The 19705-nt window shown below is 46.7% G+C and overlaps 1 protein-coding gene across 1 annotated transcript; it reads left to right on the top strand.

Moving 5' to 3' along the window:
* The first annotated feature begins 415 nt into the window (after positions 1-415).
* Positions 416-14593, top strand: ACSBG2 (acyl-CoA synthetase bubblegum family member 2). The gene is made up of 14 exons (XM_042480425.1): positions 416-549; positions 4039-4112; positions 5072-5307; positions 6054-6142; positions 7111-7231; positions 7607-7687; positions 7859-8008; positions 8216-8392; positions 9438-9619; positions 10932-11165; positions 12009-12226; positions 12752-12891; positions 13314-13560; positions 14349-14593. Exons 1-14 carry the CDS (start codon positions 431-433, stop codon positions 14426-14428), a joined length of 2148 nt encoding a protein of 715 aa, XP_042336359.1. The 5' UTR covers positions 416-430; the 3' UTR covers positions 14429-14593.
* The last annotated feature ends 5112 nt before the right edge of the window (positions 14594-19705 follow it).

The raw sequence follows: 19705 nt of genomic DNA on the forward strand, positions 1-19705 counted from the left end.
AATGTTTTGAGTGTTGGACTACTCAAGTGTTGGAGACCAGAGTTCAAATCCCTGCTTAGCCATGAAACCCACTGTGGTTTGGGGCAAGTCATACTCTCTCAGCCTCTGGAAAGGCGATGGCAAACCTCCACTGAAGAGATCTTGCAAAGAAAACCCCATTATATGTTTGCATTAGGGTCACCATAAGTCAGAAGGCACACAACAACACATCTTTTGCACTTTGCAGCAATTGAGGACAAAAGGGGAATGCAGGAGGAGAGGAGAGAAACCGGGACATTTTAAAAGCAGCTGAGAAAGTGAGACGGCAGAGGAGTAAATAGGACTTTCCATGCCAGACTGGGACAGCTGGAGTTACACACTCCACATTTGTGCCATTGTTTCCCTTAATCTGAATTTCTTGTCTTTGTGGTTTAGGGAGAATCGGGGCAAGATGGCAGCAGTGGTGGCGATGGCGGATTCCTCCATGGAGAACCCGGTTCCACCTTCTCCTCCTCCTCCAGAACCAAACCAGATTTCACTGGACGAGGTTTCAGTAACCACTTTGCCCAGGTTGGTGAAATCTTCTCTCCCAGACACAAAGAACGACTTGCATTCCCTCCCATTTTTGCATTTGGGAATGTGGCTGAAGTGTGAAACATAGTTGTTGTTGCATGCCCTAAAGTCATTTCCGACTTATGGTGACTCTTATCACAGAGTTTCCTTGGCATGTTTATTCAGAAGAGGATTGCCATTGCCATCTTCTGGGGCTGAGAGAGAGTGACTTGCTCCAAGTCACGCAGTGAGTGTCCATGGCCGAGGCAGGATTCAAACCCTGATCTCCATAGTCCAACACTCAAACCACTAAACCATGCTGGCTCCAGTTCCTACACCAGTCAGGAATAGTTAAAATGTTTTTAACATTGTAAATGGTTTATTTATTAAATAGCTTTAAGTTCTTTTGCAAGATTTCAACCAGTTTCAAGCTAAGTGCAAACTGATATCTCCCTTATCTGAAAGGCTTGGGACCAGAAGCGTTTTGGATTTGGGAGTTGTTTTGGACTTTGGTCTGTTTTGCATCGATATAAGGAGAGAGATCTTAGATCGGATACCTGAGCCCAAACACAAAGTTCATGTTATGTTTCATATGCATCTTATGCACTTAGCCCAAAGGTAATTTTGTGCACAATATTCTTAATAATTGTGAGCATGAAACAAAGTTTGTCCACACTTGGAGCATCAGAAAGGAAAGGTGTCTCAGAGACCCATGTAAACCATTTTGAATTTCAGGATTCTGGATAAGGGGGGGCTCAACCTATATTTTGTACTAATTTTGTGCATGAAGCAAAGTTTGTGTACCCTGAGCCACCAGAAAGCAAAGGTGCCACTCTCTCAGCCTCTCAGGAGCTGGAAAAAAAAACGCTTGAACCAAAAGACAATGAAAAGAGAAAAGGTGTAAAGTTTCAGGAAGTGCTGAAGGCAGAGGGAAAGTCCTTTTCTTCCCCCATTTCCTGAATTCTTCCCCTTCTTGTTTGTTCTGTCTTTTGTGTCTCAATAAACCAGGCTTTTCATTTCCTCCTCTATTGTCTTTGGAAACTCTGCAAACACATCCAACTGGTTGTCGTTAAAAGCTGCTTTGTTAAAAGCTGCTTCGTTGCCTTGAGCCACAAGGAGAGGTGGATAAGAAATAATAATAATAATAATAATAATAGTAATAATAATAGTTATTGTTATTCTCCTTTTCTTCCTACTGGTTCGACAGGTGAAGTGTGGTGCAGGGATTATACATCTGATTTCCCAGTGACTAGGGGAGCATCCACACTGCAGAATTAAAGCAGTTTAATAATGTAATAATAAAACAATTATATCCCGCCTCTCCCTACAGATCGCAGTGGGTTACAGAATGCAGTTCAATACACAGTGCAATACATAATACAATAAAATACACAATATTTGACACCACTTTGACTGCCCTGACTCCATCCGACAGAACCCTGGGATTTGTAGTTTGGTGAGGTATTCGGCAGGGACTGTCGGAGCGGCCGTGTTCCTCACCAAACTACAAATCTCAGGATTTTTGTAGGATGACTTCCCTTCTTGTTGCATGCCTTCAAGTCGTTTCTGATTTACAGTGACCCTAAGGCAAAGCTATCCTGGTCAGAGGAGGTTTGCCATTGCCATCCTCTGAGACACTCTGCCCAGTGGGTTTCATAGCTGAGCAGGAATTGAACCCTGCTCCCCAGAGTCATAGTCCAACGTTCAAACCACAACGCCACGCTTGACCTTCTGGCTAGGTCTACACGAAACATAAATGAATTTTGTTCTTAGATGTGGGTCCCATCTCCAAGACATCTAGGAACCCACCTTGGACAAGTCACACTCTCTCAGCCTCGGAGTATTGCAATGGCAGACCCCTCTGAACAAATCTTGCCAAAAAATCCCCATGATAGCTTCCCCTTATGGTCTCCATAAGTTGGAAACGATGTGAAGGCACACAGCAACAAATATTCCAAAATCTGCAATCCAAACCACTTTGGGTGCCCAACATTTTGGATAAGGGAGGCTTAGCCTGCATTTGTTTGGCCTTTGGGGCCACGCGGCTCTGGTGATTCTCACCACAAGCATCTGCACTTCGCCATGTTGGCTGTGACCCGCAGGAACCTCGGTGAGCTCCTATAGGGTTCAAAGGAAGACCCGGAGTGGATCCTCTGCCCTTCCGACCCGGGTGGAACTTGGGTCTGGATCCCAGATGACATCACAAGCAGGTCGGAGGGTTCTAGAACGCAGGCCACGCCCCACCCTTGGGCTGGCAGAGGCAGGAAGATCACTGCTGCCACGTAGTTGCCCTCCTGGAGTGGCCAGAGGGGCTGCAAGGGGGGGGGGGGAGACCCTCTTCCGAACACTGGCGCCTCCAGGAGGAAAGAGGGGACTCCCAACAAACTGAGGACCACCTGCTGTCCCCCCAAAAAAAGATGCCCCATTTTCACCAGAAGAAGAAGACAACCATCTAAAAGAGTCACCCCCAGCACCAGGGTGCCCCCCTGTGGACGCGACGGTAACTGTGGCATTGGCTGGGCATTTAGCAAGCTATTATTTTTATTATTGCTGGGTGTGTAACGTAGCGTTTGGGACTTTGAACTAGGACTCTGAGTTCAATTCCCTGCCAGGTCATGAAACCAGCTGGGTGACCCTGGTCCAGGCACACACTCAGCCTCAGGGGAAGGCCATGGCAAACCTCTCCCAATATCCTTCCAAGAATAGATCAGTGGGAAAGCAACAAAATGACATTGCAAAATAACAATATAAAATGCTGCAATTAAAAAAAAAACCAATGGTTGCAAATACAGTAATTATTTCATTGCGTATAATTGTTTGTTGGACAGACCACAACTTCAACATAGAAAGCATTTAGGGAATTTTTGCAATATTTTATGTTGTTGTTTTGCATGGCTACTTCATTGTTTTACTGTTGATCTCTCACTTGGGGGTCACACTGTCTCAGCCCCAGAGGAAAGCAGAGTGGGTCGAGCTTCTCCGAATTAATCTTGCCACAAAACCCTATTACAGCTTTGCTTTGTATCTACATACCTTCCAGTCTCCTGCTGACTTATAGTGATGGGTTTCAGAGGGTTTTCTTAGGCAAGGGATGGCTTTGCCAGTTCCTTCCTCTGAAACAGAGCCTCCAGCATCTGGGATTCCTTGGTGATCTCCCTTTCAAGTCCTTGCAGGCTTGACCCTGCTTAGCTTCCAAGATCAGATGGGTTTTGCTGACTCCTTTCTCTGAAGGGTCATTTTAGGGTCTCCTTCCGTCAGAATCAGCAAAGTGGGCTCAGCCTTGAGTGAATTAAATGAGAAATGAGAAAATGTAATCCTCTCCATTTGCCGCCTGCCTCTTTAGCCAGGGATGCTCAAAATCCAGCTTTTGGAAAAGATTAAGTGGAGAGAGAAAAGGGGACACGGCGGATGGTTCACTGCAGGGCAGCAGATGGGCTAAGGAGCCTTGAACCCAGAGCCGAGGGATGGCAAAAACCTCACTAGTCCACCTGTTTTTCTTTTCTGCAGCATTGAAAACCAGCCGTCGGAGGCAGCTGAGACCAACAAGAAATCCGCACCAGAGATGTTTCGCTCCAACAAAGGTAAGGAGGACGAGGCAGATGGGTTTTGGAGTCGTTGTTGGCATCCTGGCCCAGCCTGAACAGCTCTCACAGAAAGGGTCGGTTTGTATTAGCCAGCTTGTTGGATTCTGATATATGACTCTGATAGGACAACATGTTTATTCGGCATTAGCCAGCCAGATTTTTGCACCGTAAAAGGGAAAAACAAACAGCATAAACTCACACACAGTTTGAATAATATAATCAATTTAATGATACAAGTGTGCAAAATAGGCCTGGCATGATATGCAAAATAGAACTAAGATGATATTTTATCAAAAAAGAGATTGCAATTCTCTCTCTTCGTAAGATACTTGGCCGTTTGATATGTCAAATCCTTTGAGCAAAAATGTCAATTTTGGGGAATGGTTTAAAAGCTCTAATGTGAGCAATGAGAGGATCGAGATATTGAGTTCTCATATATTATATGAATATATTGTATTCTCTCAATGCAATATAAGATAGGAAAGTCGGGAAGAAACTGGGAGAGTGATTCCTCCCCTCTTTTGTACATTTCTCATACCTATGGAAAGTGGGAACAATGGGTCATGCATTCACTTTCTTTCTTTCTCTGACCTTTGCAAGCCCATCGTCCACCCTTGGAGGGATGTGACCTTTGCAAGACCATCCTGGGGCTCCCCATTTCGCCAGCCAAGGAAATTTGACCCCAAATAGGAGACAGTCTGGGTAGAATTAGTTTGGGGGGCCAGTCCATCAATGCAAAGGGATGCTTTACTCCTCTGAGAAAGAACCAAGAGCTTTCTCTGCTGTGTAGCCTTCATTTTCTACCAACTGAGCTGATAAGATGGCAGCCATGTGTTTGATGTAATAGTCTGAGCGCCAGACTCTGGAGACCAGGGTTCGAATCCCCGCTCGGCTATGGAGACCCACACTTGAGTCTATGACTTTAAGGTGGTCTTCTTTCTTTTCCTTCCATCCAGCTCCCCCTCCAGTGGGCCTGTGGACCACCAAACGCGATGGCCAAGTCAAGCTGCGCATGGACGAAAGCGGCATTGGGTGCGAGCCCCCCCTGACGGTGCACAAGCTCTTCCTGAACGCCGTGAACCAATATGGGGACTACTTCGCGTTGGCTTACAAGAAACAAGGCCGGTGGAGCCGGCTGACCTTCCGGCAGTACTATGAGGAGTGCCGCGTGGCTGCAAAAAGCTTCTTGAAGGTTCGGGGCATTTTGGGGGTCGGGTGGGAGGCTCTGAGTAGGCAGCAGAGCAAGTCCTTGGTTTAGAAAGTAGCCTTTTCTGGGACTCTTAACTCCCTGATTCAGTGCAACAGAGCTGAGCGCATCCTTGCAAACAACTAGTCTCGCACTCTCAGTTTCAGAAGAAAGCAATGGCAAGGTTTTGCTGAATAAACCTTTGCATGGAAAATAGTTTGCACGCAGTTCAGGAGGAGAGGGAGAAGAGAGTCTTGCCCTTCCTAGACTTAGTTCCTGAACTTGAGTCTTTTGGCTTAAAAAGTAATTTTGTGCAGGCTTACTTTTGTCCTCTTGTCAACCGGCTCCATCCTTTTGACCTGACATGTATCCCATTTCCCTCTGTAAAATTAATATTTTACAGGTGCATTTCTGTATTTAAATATACAGGGACAAGTTTTCTTAGTGAATAGAGTTAATGTTTTTCCTGGGCATAAATTCTTCAACAGAAGAGTAAAAGTATAACCCTGGTTAGGTCAATGGTTCAGTTTTCTCCTTACAAACAAATAGGATCTGGGTTTTGAGCAGTCTCTCTTCTCTGGCAGGGTTTCCAGCTGTGTTTTTAGAATTTAAAAATCAGGGGTTAATAGGCTTGATTTTGGGAGAAAGCAGCTCATGGTTACTTCCGTCAGTTTAATCCAGTTTGTAATGACATTTTAAATTTTAACTTATTAACTTTAGCTTTTTGTTTGGTCTCAATTCTTGGTTCCCAGTTGGGCCTGGAGCGTTTCCACGGGGTTTGCATCCTGGGATTCAACTCCGTGGAGTGGTTTATCTCGGACATCGGAGCCATTCTGGCCGGGTGAGAAAACCAGTTTGTCCCCTTGCCCTGTGACCACCAAAATATTGTTAATTTATATTGTGCCATCAATGTACAAGTAAAACGACCAAAAGCAGTGGGTTTTGCCAAGGAAGAAGTGCCATCTAAAATATATGTATGTATGTATATATAAACACACACACATACATCCAGTCAGAGATAAGGAAATAATTATAAAAAACCCAAAACAATATAATTGTGAACCAAATTATCCAGACGCCTGAGTCTGTTGTTGTTATCATTTATTTATATAGCGCCATTGATGTACATGGCGCTTTACGATGGAATAAAACATTTATAACTACATTGCTATCTGTTAGTGTCATCTGTAATTCATTCGACACTGAAATTATTTTGCATCTGTTGATGAAAGTGTTTTATATATGTGTGTGGAAAAACCGCAAATAACAACCTGAGATAATACCTCTCTAGGAATTTCTAAGTCCTCCACTGCAACTCTATGATCAACACCTGCCAGATATTGACCACAGAATTGCACTGGAGGAGCTACAAATGCCTAGTGGAGTGTCCTCTCTAGGAATCTCTAGATCCTTCTGTGCAACTTTTGTTAAAGGTGACCATAGAGTTCTGCTGGAGGACCTAGATATTCCTGAAAAGGACATATTAATAAAATCCACAAATAATCAAATCCGCAAAAGTCAAAGCCACAGATATGGAGGGATGAGTGTATATTATCAAAGTCTGGTGGCATTTTTAAGAAGGGCTAGGAACGAGTCAGAGAGCTGCATGACACAGTGCTTTGAATGTTGGATTACGACACCGAAGACCAGGGTTCGAATCCCTGCTTGGCCATGGAGCCCACAGGGTGTTCTTGAGCAAGTCACACACTCCCCATGGTGGCTTCTCTTGAGGGTTGCCATTGGTCTGCTTAAAGGGGCTTTGCCGGGGGTCTCCGTGGCTGATTTCCTCTCTTTTTCTTCACTTTTCAGGGGCTTTGCTGTTGGTGTTTATACCACCAACTCCCCGGAAGCCTGCCAGTATGTTGCCGAAAACTGCGGTGCCAACATCATTGTGGTGGAGAACGACAAGCAGCTCCAGAAAATCTTGGAGGTGAGCAAAAGCCGTCTTGTAAGCTTTGCCAAAATTCACCGTGTCTAAGCCCCTTGGTCTGACCTGAATCTTTCCCCAGACCTGCTCAAATAGATAAAATATACAGTATATATATTCAAATGCTGGTGACATTTTAGGCAGGGCTATAGATAAGAGAGGGAGATATAGAGGAGAGATGGATATATAATAGATATAGGTACAGGAGAACCATTTTGAAACTGCACTTTGGAAGAAGAAAGTGGCCAAACCAATTCTGGGTTCTTCCTTGCTGAAGAAAACCCTCCAGAATTGATGGAGTTGCTGAACGTCGACAGGCAACCTGAAGGCAGACATTCATATAAGTAAGAATAATATGCTGATGATATTCTGTTCTAGGTTGAAAGCAAACTGCCCCTCTTGAAAGCCATCATCCAATACGGCGAAGAAATCAAGGAGAAAAGACCAAATCTCTATTCAGTGAGTTTTCCCATTATGACTCCTTCCCCATCCTTTGCCATTCCTTGACACACATCCCAAGGCAACCGTATTTTTGAGAACGGGGGGGGAGTTTGGTGCCTCCTCTTCGCCCTCCATAAGAATGACCCATAACCATCGATAATAATGGTTTATTTTCTCGTCTTTCCCCAGTGGAACGAGTTCATGGCGCTGGGCAGCAGCATCTCGGACGACTTGCTCGACAACATCATTGAGTCTCAGAGCCCCAACCAGTGCTGCACCCTCATCTACACCTCAGGAACGACGGGGAAGCCCAAGGGGGTCATGCTCAGCCACGACAACGTAAGTTGAGACGCCGGGCGCGGTGGTGGGGAGTTCCCAAACCCAGCGGCTCACCATGCAGGGAACCGGTCACAGCAACACTGCTAGGTTAATACTGGAAATTCCTACAAAGATGGGGATTGTAGGGCAGAGATGGAGCTCAGCTGCGCAGCCTCTCTGTCCTTGTGTGTTTGCATCAAGCACATTGTGTGTCTCTTGGCCTTCCAGATCACATGGACGGCGAGGGCTGGAGGGCAGTTTGTTGGGGTTACCACAGCCACAGAGCAGCAGGAGGTGGTGGTCAGCTACCTTCCGCTCAGCCACATCGCTGCCCAGATGATCGACATTTGGCTGCCTATCACATTTGGCATGCAAACATGCTTTGCGCAACCGGATGCACTAAAGGTACCACAAGAACACTCTCTCCTTTTGAAAATGTGTGGTATAATGGTCTGAGTGTTGGACTGTGGCTCTGGAGACCAGAGTTCGATTACCTGCTTGGCCATGAAAGCAAGTCACACTCTCTCAGCCTCCTCAGGGGAAGGCAATGGCGAACCTCCTCTGAACAAATCTTGCCAAGAAAAACCCTTGATAAGATCGCCTTAGAGTTGCCATAAGTCAGCAACGACTGGAAGGCACACAACAACCACAGCCAGCATGGTTTTTTGGTTTGAGTTAGGACTGTGACTCTGGAGATCAGAGTTTGAATTCCCACTTGGCCATGGAAACCCACTATGTGCCTTTGGGCAAGTCACACTCTCTCAGCCTCAGAGGAAAGCAATAGCAAACTTCCTCCAAATAAATCTGGCCTAGAAAAACACAGGAGAAGTTTGACTTGAAATCTTCGAAGTGAAAGTTGACTTCAAGGATTTACTTAATGTATATATCCCTTGATTTTTATGATTTATTGCATTATGTAATTGTATTTCTACTATTTTTTGGAACCCACCTCGATTTGAAGGGAGAGGTGGGCTTGTTGTTGTTGTTGTTGTTGTTGCTGTTATTTCAGCCTACCCCGAGGCACACAAAGAGGCTTGCAGAAATTGAAAATGCTGCCGTTAACAGCCATGTTCTGTGAAAAGTACAGAAGATTAAAACAGAATAAAGCATCATAATGCAAACTCAGGCTGCTGGGACTTGTAGTCCAGCCACATCCAGCAGACTCTGTAGTTCCTGTGCTTGGTTCTCTTCTGCATATGACTGCACTGTAACTTCCAGCATGCTGGGATTTGCAGTCCAGCCACAACTGCAGAGTTGCCATCCTTGTTTGGTATTGATTTTCAGGAGCTCTTTCCATCTAAACACCCTATCTGAGACTTCCTGCGTGCAAAATGTAGGTTTATGCTATGGGAAAGGGACCCCCCCCAAAGGGTCATAATTCGACCTAGTGCAGGAAACCCAGAGGAGAAGCCTCCTGGAGCATGCCAATCTTGACCTCCCGCTCTTTCAGGGCACCTTGGTAGAGACTCTCAAGGAAGCGAGGCCCACTGCCTTCCTGGGCGTCCCCCGTGTCTGGGAGAAGATGCAGGAGCGAATGAAGTCAGTCGGGGCTAAGTCCTCGGCCCTGAAGCGTCGGATTGCCACCTGGGCCAAAGCTGTTGGGCTGGAGACCAACCTCAAGCGTATGGGAGGGTAAGGATAACCTCTCACTTGCAATGCACAAAGTGGGGACTAGGCGTGCGGATTTGAGACTGTTAAAGGCGATGGTGGTTGGCAGGGAAGCCACCCCACATTTTACTGCAGCCATTAAAGGAGCTCTCCAAAGTGCTGAGCCCCCTTGTCAATATACAATCCTCTCTCCGAATTTGTGGGGGATCCATTCCAGCCCCCCCCCCCCATGAATTTGGAAATTTGCATATATTCCAGCCTCATAGCTTTGAATGGCCACGTGCTCCTGCATGCAGCCATGTGCGTGTGTCACAGGTGCATGCACCATTAACTTTAATGGAGATCACCTCTCCGTGAATAATCAAAACCGCAGATATCAAGTCTGTGGAATGGAGGGGAAACTGTAGTAAATAAATGCAGCACCTTGGAAAACTCCTTTGGCATTCAAATGAAACCCTGGAGTGGATCTGTAACCCTGCTGACTTGGAAGGCCCCATTTGCTGGATCTGGAGAGCATGGGGAGGGGAGTAGTCTTTTGAGCTGGAAGTGGGCAACTGTGGGCACGCTGGGGGTCATGTTTCGCCTTTCCTCATACTCTCCAACTTGTGGAGACCTCCAAGGCACCCACAGTCCTGCAAAGGTCTTGCAAGCTCAGGACCTTCAAGGCTTCCTTGGTGGCATATTCCTCTTCTGCGCCCTTCCACTCCCCCAAGAATTATCTCTTCTAATTCATTGATATATTCAAAGTGTTGTTGTTGTTATCCATCCGCGAGTTGATCTTGACCCATGGTGACCCTGTAGATTAAACATCTCCAAGATTCCCTATGCTCCACTCCAAAGTATTAAAGCCTCCATTGAGTCTTTTTGGCTTCTAGGGGAAGATTTGCTCTTGGACCCATCCATGGGTCTTTTTAGCTGCCCAGAGTGTTTGCAAAACTCTCCTCCAGAGCCACATTTCAAGGGAGCTCAGTGGTCTTGCACAGAGCTGGACTATGACTCTGGAGACCAGAATCCGAATCCCAGCTTGGCCATGAAACCCATTGGGTGGCTTTGGGCAAGTCACATGCTCTCAGCCTCAGGGGATGGCAATGGCAAACCTCTGCTGAGAAACCCTCAAGATAGGGTGCCATAACTCAGAAATTACTTGAACGCATACAATCTCTTTGCCCCTATGCCACTCCAAAGGCTTGGGTCTGTCTGCCACAGGGCTGCCTTTTAATGGGACTGGCCACCTCCTGCATGGACAGCTGGCCCTCTTGTGACAATCCGGTGGGGTCCTGCAAAGGAAATCCCAGTCCCTTCTTCTCATGGCCGCTTTCCATCTCTTGTCCCCCAGCACCACGGACCTCCCGCTGAACTACCGCTTGGCGCGGACGCTGATCTACAAGAAGGTGCGGAAAGCCCTGGGGCTGGACCGCTGCTTCAAGTGCTACACGGCGGCCGCCCCCATCTCCAGGGACACCTTGGAGTACTTCCTCAGCCTTGACATCCCCATCTACGAACTCTATGGCATGAGCGAGAGCTCCGGGCCCCATACCGTTTCCCATCCGAATTCGTTCAGGCTCACCAGGTAAGGGACGGATGGGTGCTGCGGGTTCTCTGCACGCTACATGCGTTGGCAAGACAGGGTCCTTTTGGTGGCAGCTTTCAAGCTCATACTGTCTGTTTTCCTCTTTATGGTCTTCATATCTTCCTCTTTCTTCTTTTGCTCATTTATGTATCAGGTTTGGGTATGTTTTATCTTATTTTTTTCCTCCTTATTGTTCTTTTCGTTATCTGTTGTCTTCATCATCATCTTTCTTCTTTCTGTATTTGTTGATCACCTTCTTATCCTCTCCCTTCTTACTGTTCTTTATTTATCTTCTTTCTTTTTCTTCATCTTATCCTTTTTATTCTTATCATCATCTTCTGTCTTCTTTTTCTTTCTTTATCTTCTTCTTATCATCTTTTTTTCTTTCTTATCTTATCCTCTTTCTGCTTATTGTCATCTTCCTTATTTATCTATTTTCTTCTTATCATATCCTTTTTTCTTTTTCTTTATTCTTCTCACCCTCTTCCTTCTTACTCTCTTATTTATCTTCTTTATCTTCTTATTCTTATTTTTATTTTCTTCTTCCTTAGTCATCTGTTTTCTTATCTTCTGTCTTCTTTTTCTTTCTTTCTTTATCAGCTTCTTCTTATCCTCTTCCTACTTATTGTTTTCATCCTTATGTATTTTCTTCTTCTTTTCATCATATTTTCTTCTTTATCCTGTTCTTCTCATCCTCTTCCTCCTTATTGTCTTCTTCCTTACATAGCTTTTTTCTTACTTTCCTCTTGTTCTTTCTTTTTCTTTGTCATCTTCTTTGTCATCCTCCTTTCCTGTTCTCTTCTTCCCTCATTTGCTTATCCGCCCCATTCTTTCTCTTGCCAGTTGTGGGAAGGAGATCACTGGCTGTAAGACGATGCTTTTCAAACCAGACAAGGAGGGCATCGGAGAGGTTTGCTTTGCCGGCCGCCACGTCTTCATGGGCTACCTAAACATGGAGGAAAAGACGAAGGAAGCCATCGATGACGACGGCTGGCTCCATTCGGGAGACCTGGGAAAACACGACGTGGACGGCTTCCTCTACATTACGGGGAGAATCAAAGGTATGTATGAACGAACAAATTGGGCCTCCTTGTTGGGATTACTCCTTTCGAGGTTGACAATCAGTTCTAAAAGTTATGTTGGAATAAAAAGGTTTTCGTTGTTGTTGTTGTGTGTCTCCCAGTCATTTCTGACTTATGGCCACCCAACCTTTCATGGAGTTTCCTTGTCAAGGTTTGTTCAGAGGGGATTTGCCACTCCCTTCTTCTGAGGCTGAGAGAGTGTGACTGGCCCCAAGGTCCCCCAGTGAGCTTCTATGACCAAGTAGGATTTCTTCACCTGCAAAGAAAGAGCCGTTCTAATCTCCCTAGAGAAGGATTCCCAAAGTCTGGGAGCAGATACCAAGAAAGCTCTGACTCCCTCGTTCCCAAGAGCCTGCGAAGGTGGCAGGTTCAAGAGACGGCTTAGGCCGGCTCATGGGGAAGATACGGGATTTTGGGTAGCCTGTAGCACAGCATTGCATCTCTAGTCTGGGGAATGGGAAGAGCACAGACTGAGCATTGCAATTGCCGCCTTCTTTTTGGCAGAGCTCATCATCACCGCGGGCGGAGAGAACATCCCTCCGGTGCCGATCGAGGATGCGGTGAAGGAAGCCGTCCCCATCCTCAGCAATGTCATGTTGGTGGGAGACAAAGCCAAATTCCTGAGCATGCTCATGACACTCAAGGTAAGGACCGGCACTACGTTTCCCAGCTTAGCATCATCCCGTGTCCCAAACCGGAGGTCGCTAGTTCCCTACTGATGCTGTGAAGCATCGTGCATTAAGTGCAAATTACTCACAGCTTTGTCATTCAAACACACACACACACACACACACACACACATGTATATTCCTGTTTGGAAATCAGGTTGTATCTGCACTGCAGAAATAATCCAGTTCGGCAACACTTTATCAGCTGTGGTTCAATGCTGGGGAATCGTGGCTAGTTTGGTGAGGCACCACAGACCTTTCTAAATGTCTCAAAAAATTCTCAGGATTCCCTAGCATGGAACTGTGGCAGTTAAAGTGGTGTCAGACTGGATTGTTTCTGCAGTGCGGATGCAGTCTCCAAGGCAGTTGCTTCAAAATCATGTTGTTGGTTTCTCCAGAGCACTGTGAACTTGGATTCGGGTGAGCCGGAGGACAACCTCACCCCTGAAGTGATTGAGTTTTGCCGGAAGGTGGGCAGCCATGCCACCAAGGTCTCCGAGATCGTCCACACCAAAGACCCAGCCGTCTACACAGCCATCCAGAAAGGGGTGATGTCCGTCAACGAACAGGCCACCTCCAACGCCCAGAAGATCCAGAAGTGGATTCTGCTGGACAAGGATTTCTCTATCTCTGGGGGAGAGTTGGGTGAGTGTCTATGAAGCAGCTGCCTCACTTCCTTTGCTGCTAGCAAGTAAAGCCCATGCCTCCCTCCTTTGATGGCAAAATTGAGCGCCAGAGGCAGGCACAGCATGAGGCTGCACCCCAAAAAGAGGAGCCAGGTTTTGGCAAACATTTTATTTAAAGCTTAACGCAAACGTGTGAAACGAAGCAACCAGGGCTGCATCCACACTGCAGAAATAAAGCAGTTTGGCACCTTGTCTCCATGCAATGGCATCCTGGGATTTGCAGCTTTGTGGGATATTTCATTTTCTCTGTTGGCGAGCTCTGCTGCCACAACAAAATTACAAGTCCCATAGGGATTAAGCTGTGGCAGTCATTTCCAACTAAGGCTGTCTCTCAGGCTGACCAGTAATGGGGTTTTCTTGGCAAGATTTATTCAGAAGAGGATGGCCACTATGGCCTTCCTCTGAGGCTGAGAGAGTGTGGCTTGCGGAGTATTAGTCCCAAACCTCAGTGGCTCTTTGCAGGCTTATCTCCTCTTTTCTCTGCATTTGGCTTTTCATGCATGCTCGGTAAGCAATTTTGGAAGCAGCTGCTCTTTCCTTTGCCTTTTGCAAGGAGGCACACAGAGATAAATTAAGATTATTTAGAGCAGGATCACAGCCCTTCCAGGAATCTCTCCTGGAGAAAGGATCCAGTGATCTACCCTGGCACCGTATTTCTGCCAAGCCGTCCGATCGCACCCTTCGTCCCATCACCCGACTTCTAGTTTCCCTTTATTCAATTATTTTGCATTTTCCTTTTCTCCAAAGGTCCCACCATGAAGCTGAAGAGACCGGTAGTAATGCAGATGTACAAGCAGCAGATAGACCAGATTTACAACGAGACATGAAACGGCAAACCAGATCCACACCAACCTCCAGCCTGTCTTTATCAGAAGCCCCTGTTTTTCGCTCTCGAACCCTGGTTTTGCACGGAGCCTCTTCCAAAGAGAAACATCGACTCTTCTTTTCCGGTGACAAACGAGGTTTCAATAAAGGGCAGCTCCTTAAAGTTCGCTCTCTCTCTCTCTCTGCTTTCTGTCTTTCCACTTTTCCTCTCCAGGGTGAAAACTTCCCTCTCTTTTGCACGTTCTGTCGCTCTCTCCATCCTCCGCGTTTCCAGATAATCCTTCAAAGATTGTAGGGCTCTTTTCATGGGTTGCGAGTTCACCCGTTGTGGCCGACGATCTGGGTACAGATGCAGCCGTCTTCGTGGGATCCATTGGAGACGGTCGCATTCATCCTCCGCCACTGTCTTGTGCCTCCACCAGAATTTGCCTGCCATGCTCCACAACGGTGGTGGGGTTGTGATTTTGGGGATATTTCGCCCCTAAATGTTTTCCAGAACTTGCGCCATGTCCATCAAGCCACGTATGGACCCCAATAAAACTGAGTACCCACCTCACTTTCACTGGGTGCACTCCATCCTTGGCCACAGAAACATGTGGACCATAAACCACGAACGGGTGAAATGCACAGGATTCCTTTCCCGGGAGTGACGCATAGTTGCCGTTTTGCGCTATATATCCCAAGGAATGTTGCCACCTTTCCGGACGCGCCAGAGCCATTCCACACACCACACATGCGCACTCTCACCCATGTGCACAAAATGGATGCCGGCGCTTTACACATGCGCAAGTGTGCACTCGACAACTTGTGGTGCGTGTCCAATTCTTGTTTGGTTGTGAGTTTGACTTGCTGTTTGCTGAACTCCGCAACAGTCTTCACAGGATCAACTGAGGTTTCCTCTCCGGCTTCTGGCACCGCGTGCGAATTTGACGCTGCCTGTGAGACCTTTCAAAGGGTTAAAGGGTCCCTTAATCCACTTCTTTGCTTTCATCTCCACTGAAGGAAGTGGGCCACCAAGGGAACAGAGTTCGAATCTCCTCTCATTCTCTGAAGTCAGTCCATGTGCTCCTGTTAGAAATGTAATTATATACTATATACATGCACCATTATATATTTAAAGGGTTTGAACTGCTGGTTTTGCAAACGCAACAGCCACCTGCAGTTCGAATCTTCCTGATGTGCTTCCCCTTTTGTGCAAAGAAATAAGACTTTTAGAGGGCAAATAGAGGTTTGGGTGGAGATTTGCACTATTTTTTGTCTTGGATTGAGAGGGGCTTGTTTTGTATCATGCAAAGAGACTATTAGCAAAAGTGGGGCGGAATTATGGAGGGGAATGTAAAAAATAAGGGAAGGAATTGTGGCTTGTGAAGCGTGTTTGTGGTTTGCCGTTAAATGGCAGGAAGGGGTGGCTTTTAGAAGCCGCTTTTTGCCCCGAACTAATTTCGTGAATAATGGGTGTTTATTTTTTTTCCGGAGGGAAACGATGTGATAGGAAAAGTAGTCTTTAATATATTATGAAAACCAAAAAATAAATATAAATCCATAATATATTTGATATGAAATGAAAGGTTTGATTGCTCTATTTTGCTTGTTGGAAGAAGGAGCATTCAAATAAATGATCCAAACAGCTTTTGGTCTCCGTTCCTTATTTTTTCAGGATTAAAATTACAGTTCTGGAGCAGCTTCGGAGTAAAATAGGAGCATTTCACATGTTTTGGGGGTCATTATTTCCCCCCCAAAAAAGACCGTTTTGCAAAGTTGGGTCCCTGAAGCGGTGCAAAAAATACGCATTTCCTTTGCTGTCAATGTGGGGATGATGGGCCTCCTTCAGAGAAATCCGATTTTCCTTACTGTTCTGAGCTGTTTTTCCAAGGAATGAATGGCTTTAATTGCTTTGTAGGGGTTTTTTTCCCCCAATTGCTTTTTATTTATTTATTCGTTTATTTAACGACATACATATAAACACATTAAAACAAACTAAATGTTTAAACTTTATTAATTTAATTCAAAATTGTCTAATTGTAAAAAATATAAAATCACTCTGCACACGCTCAGGAACCCTCCTTTTCCCTCTTCCACTTGGAAGCCACGCCCACTCTTCCCCATTGGCTTGCTCTCCTCTCCGGCGGCAATCTCCCTAAACCACGCCCCCTTTAGCTGTACCCCATCAGCGCCGAGTGAGGGCCTTTCTTCTTTCCTGACCTCAGCGGGAGGGGCGTGGCGTGCCCGGGCGTGACGTCACGCGGAGCCATAGCAACCGTTGCCTCGAGACCCGCGCGCGGGAGGAGGAGGAGCCATAGTGACGTAGCCCTGGAGACGGTTCCTTGCCAACCGCAGCAGCAGCAGCCTCAGAGCAGGAAGGAGAAGGGACGGGGCAGGTAAAGCGGAGTCGTTCCGGATTTAGAGGGGACCGGGAGAAAGAGGAGGGAGCCTCTTTGGTTGCATCCACATGGAGAATTGAACCGGTTTGGCCCGCTTTAACTTTTCTGGCTCAAGGCTATGGAATTCTGGGAGTTGGGTTTGTTGTGGGGCTCCGCTCTGGGCCCCACAAAAAACTCCAACTCCCAGAATTCCATAGCCTTGAGCCCACACAAAAAAGCGCTGCCAAACCGGGTTAAGTCTCCAATGTAGATGCAGCCTGCAAGAAACTTTCCATTACTTAGTTGCTGGGGGACATTTTGAAAGTTGGAGGCTTGGGATGCCTGATCCTCTGGACTTGGAAAATGGATGGCCTACATTCCCCATTTGAGGACAGAGGGTCCTCAGTTTGGGACCAGGACCCCCAAGGCCCTTGGAGTACTATGATTAGTAGTACTGTTAGTATTAGTACTACAGTGGGACATTGGTATCCACTGGGGCTTGGTTCCAGGACCCCTCCAGTCCCATTAAATACAGTGGGATATTATTATTATAGTGAGCCCTTGGTATCTCTGGGGTTTGGCTCCAGGACCCTCCATGGCTCCCAAAATCTGTGAATGCTCCAGTCCCATGATATACAATGGGTTGTTGTTGTTGTTATTATTATTATTATGGGCCCTTGGAATCAACTGGGGATTGGTTCCTTGACCCCCATGGATGCTCAAGTCCCATTATATACAATGGGGTATTATTACTGGTATTATTATCATTAGTAGTAGTAGAGGTATTATAGTGGGCCCTTGGTATCTGCTGGGGTTTGGTTCCAGGAACCCCTTTAGATACCAGAATCCATCGATGATCAAGTCCCATTATATACGATGGGGTATTATTATTGTTGTTGTTGTTGTCGTCATGATTTCAGAAACCCCGCAGGTATCAAAGTCCATGTTTGCTCCAATGGACTTGCAGTAGAATGGTTTCCTTTCTCTAATGGCAAAAATCAAGGGTTGCTTTTGGGATTTTAAAGAAATCTTTCCAAGGTGTGGATGGTTGAACCGGTGGCTGCAGAATCCGTGGATCCGGAGGGCCGACTGTATCCCAACTGAGTGGTCTCTCCTGTCCAGACTGACCCTCAGACCCCATGGAAATGACATTTTCTCATGCGTTTCGTGAGGCCTTTGTAGGCAAGGGAAAGCCAAAGCTGCTCCGCCGTGGCCATCCTCCGAAACAGAGGACTAGCTCCTCCTTGGCAGACTCCTTTCCAAGCACAAGCTGGCCTGAAGACTTGGTGCCTTCAAGGTATTTAGGCCCCAAAGTACTTTCCTTAAGATCTCAAAAGTTCTTGGCTCGGCTTTGTTTGCTCCCCATGTGCTGCATGTCAGTGATGCAGTTTGGCCCCACTTTTAAGTCCTACATTTGTGTAGTTTTTACAAGGCCTCCAGCCTCCTCTGGCTAAGAGTCCTGGCTCCTCCGTGAACTACAAATCCCAGGGTTATGTAGGATGGAGCCACAGTCGTCGAAGGGGGGTCAAACTGTGTTATTTCCACAATGTAGATGCACCTACCACCTCTCCTTTCCACGTTAGCCAAAAGCATCTGTTCTGAACCAGTTTCTGACGTCCGTCAGGGACTGGATGAAGGCGGTCAGACTGGAGCTGAATCCAGACCAAGTGGGGAGTGCTCCTGGTCAGTTAAAAGGGCGATTGGGGAATTGGGGTTCATCCTGTGCTGGACCCCCTGAAGATGTGGGTCCATGGCTTGAGCCAGAGTGCATTTGGACAGTTAAACTTAGTTCCCCAGGACCCCCAGTTTGGCTTTGTGTTGGTTGCTTGGATTGCTGCCATGCGCTCTCCATGGGGCGGCCTTTGGAGAGTGTTTGGAAATGGCCTCCTGTCCAAGAAGCTGCAACCAGGTTCCTTCCAAGGAAAGAGGGAATGCACCACCGTAAATGCAAGAAGGCCTTGCAGTTTGTGGCAATTCTTTGGTTCCTTGGTGGAGCTGGGGGTCCACTGGCTCCATATCAATGGCTTCGGAAAAGGAAGAAGAAGAGGAGGAAAAGTTGGGGTAGTGTTGTCTGCCTCCTCACCCAGGCAACCCACAATCAAACATGGCTTTTTGGCCCAGGGACAACTTCCATCTCCCATTTCCTGGGCCCTGAAAGCTGCCAAGAAGGGAGGTTTGGATTACAACCCTGTCTCTTGCTCTCTCTGTGTGTCTGGAAGTGTCCTCAACTTGTTTTAGACTGCATGCAAAGCCTTTGAGCGAGTGTGGCGTGGAGACCAGGGTTCGAATCCATGCTCAGCCACAAGAGCCCACTGGAGAAGTCACGCTCTCTCAGCCTCAGAGGAAGGCGAAAGCAAACCTCCTTCCGAACAAACCATGCCAAGAAATACATCCGTACATCAGATGCAACTTGAAGGCTCACGGCAGTAACAGGCAAAGCCTTTGGTTTTTGTAAACGTTTGCCCCTCGCCTGGCCTGGGTCAAGGAAGGAACAGTCCGAGGGAGGATTCGAACTTGGGACTGCCGCGCATCCATCCCCAGTTCGGTCTTTGGGAATTGCGACAAGAAACCCTGGATTACTCTTTCTCTAGTTGTGAGATGCGTTATTATCTTGGGAGGAGATGATATAGGCCAGCTGTAAATAAAGAAGATGATGGCGATGAGGTTTTTATCATGGTTTCACTGCCTTCTAAAAACTGTTGGAAGCGAATCTTTCCCATTTTTAAAGCTTGCTTTATTGCTGTTGATCTTTTGGATGGCTGTGGTTTTGGTTTAGCATGTATTGTAACCTGCCTTGGGTCCCGTTTTGGGAGAGAGGCAGGACAGAAATCAAGCAAATAACTAAATACGAGGGAGCTTTTCGTGAATTAAAAAGACACACAAACAGTTCGGATTAAACCTAGTTCTGTGTCCACAATG

Source organism: Sceloporus undulatus, chromosome 7 (genome assembly GCF_019175285.1).
Source record: "Sceloporus undulatus isolate JIND9_A2432 ecotype Alabama chromosome 7, SceUnd_v1.1, whole genome shotgun sequence".
Lineage (NCBI taxonomy): Eukaryota > Metazoa > Chordata > Lepidosauria > Squamata > Phrynosomatidae > Sceloporus > Sceloporus undulatus.

Coding starts and splice junctions, on each gene's coding strand:
- ACSBG2 (XM_042480425.1), top strand. CDS start 431: ATGGCAGCAGTGGTGGCGATGGCGGATTCCTCCATGGAGAACCCGGTT. Junction 6,143..7,110: donor ATCGGAGCCATTCTGGCCGG/GTGAGAAAACCA, acceptor TTCACTTTTCAG/GGGCTTTGCTGTTGGTGTTT. Junction 8,009..8,215: donor TCATGCTCAGCCACGACAAC/GTAAGTTGAGAC, acceptor TTGGCCTTCCAG/ATCACATGGACGGCGAGGGC.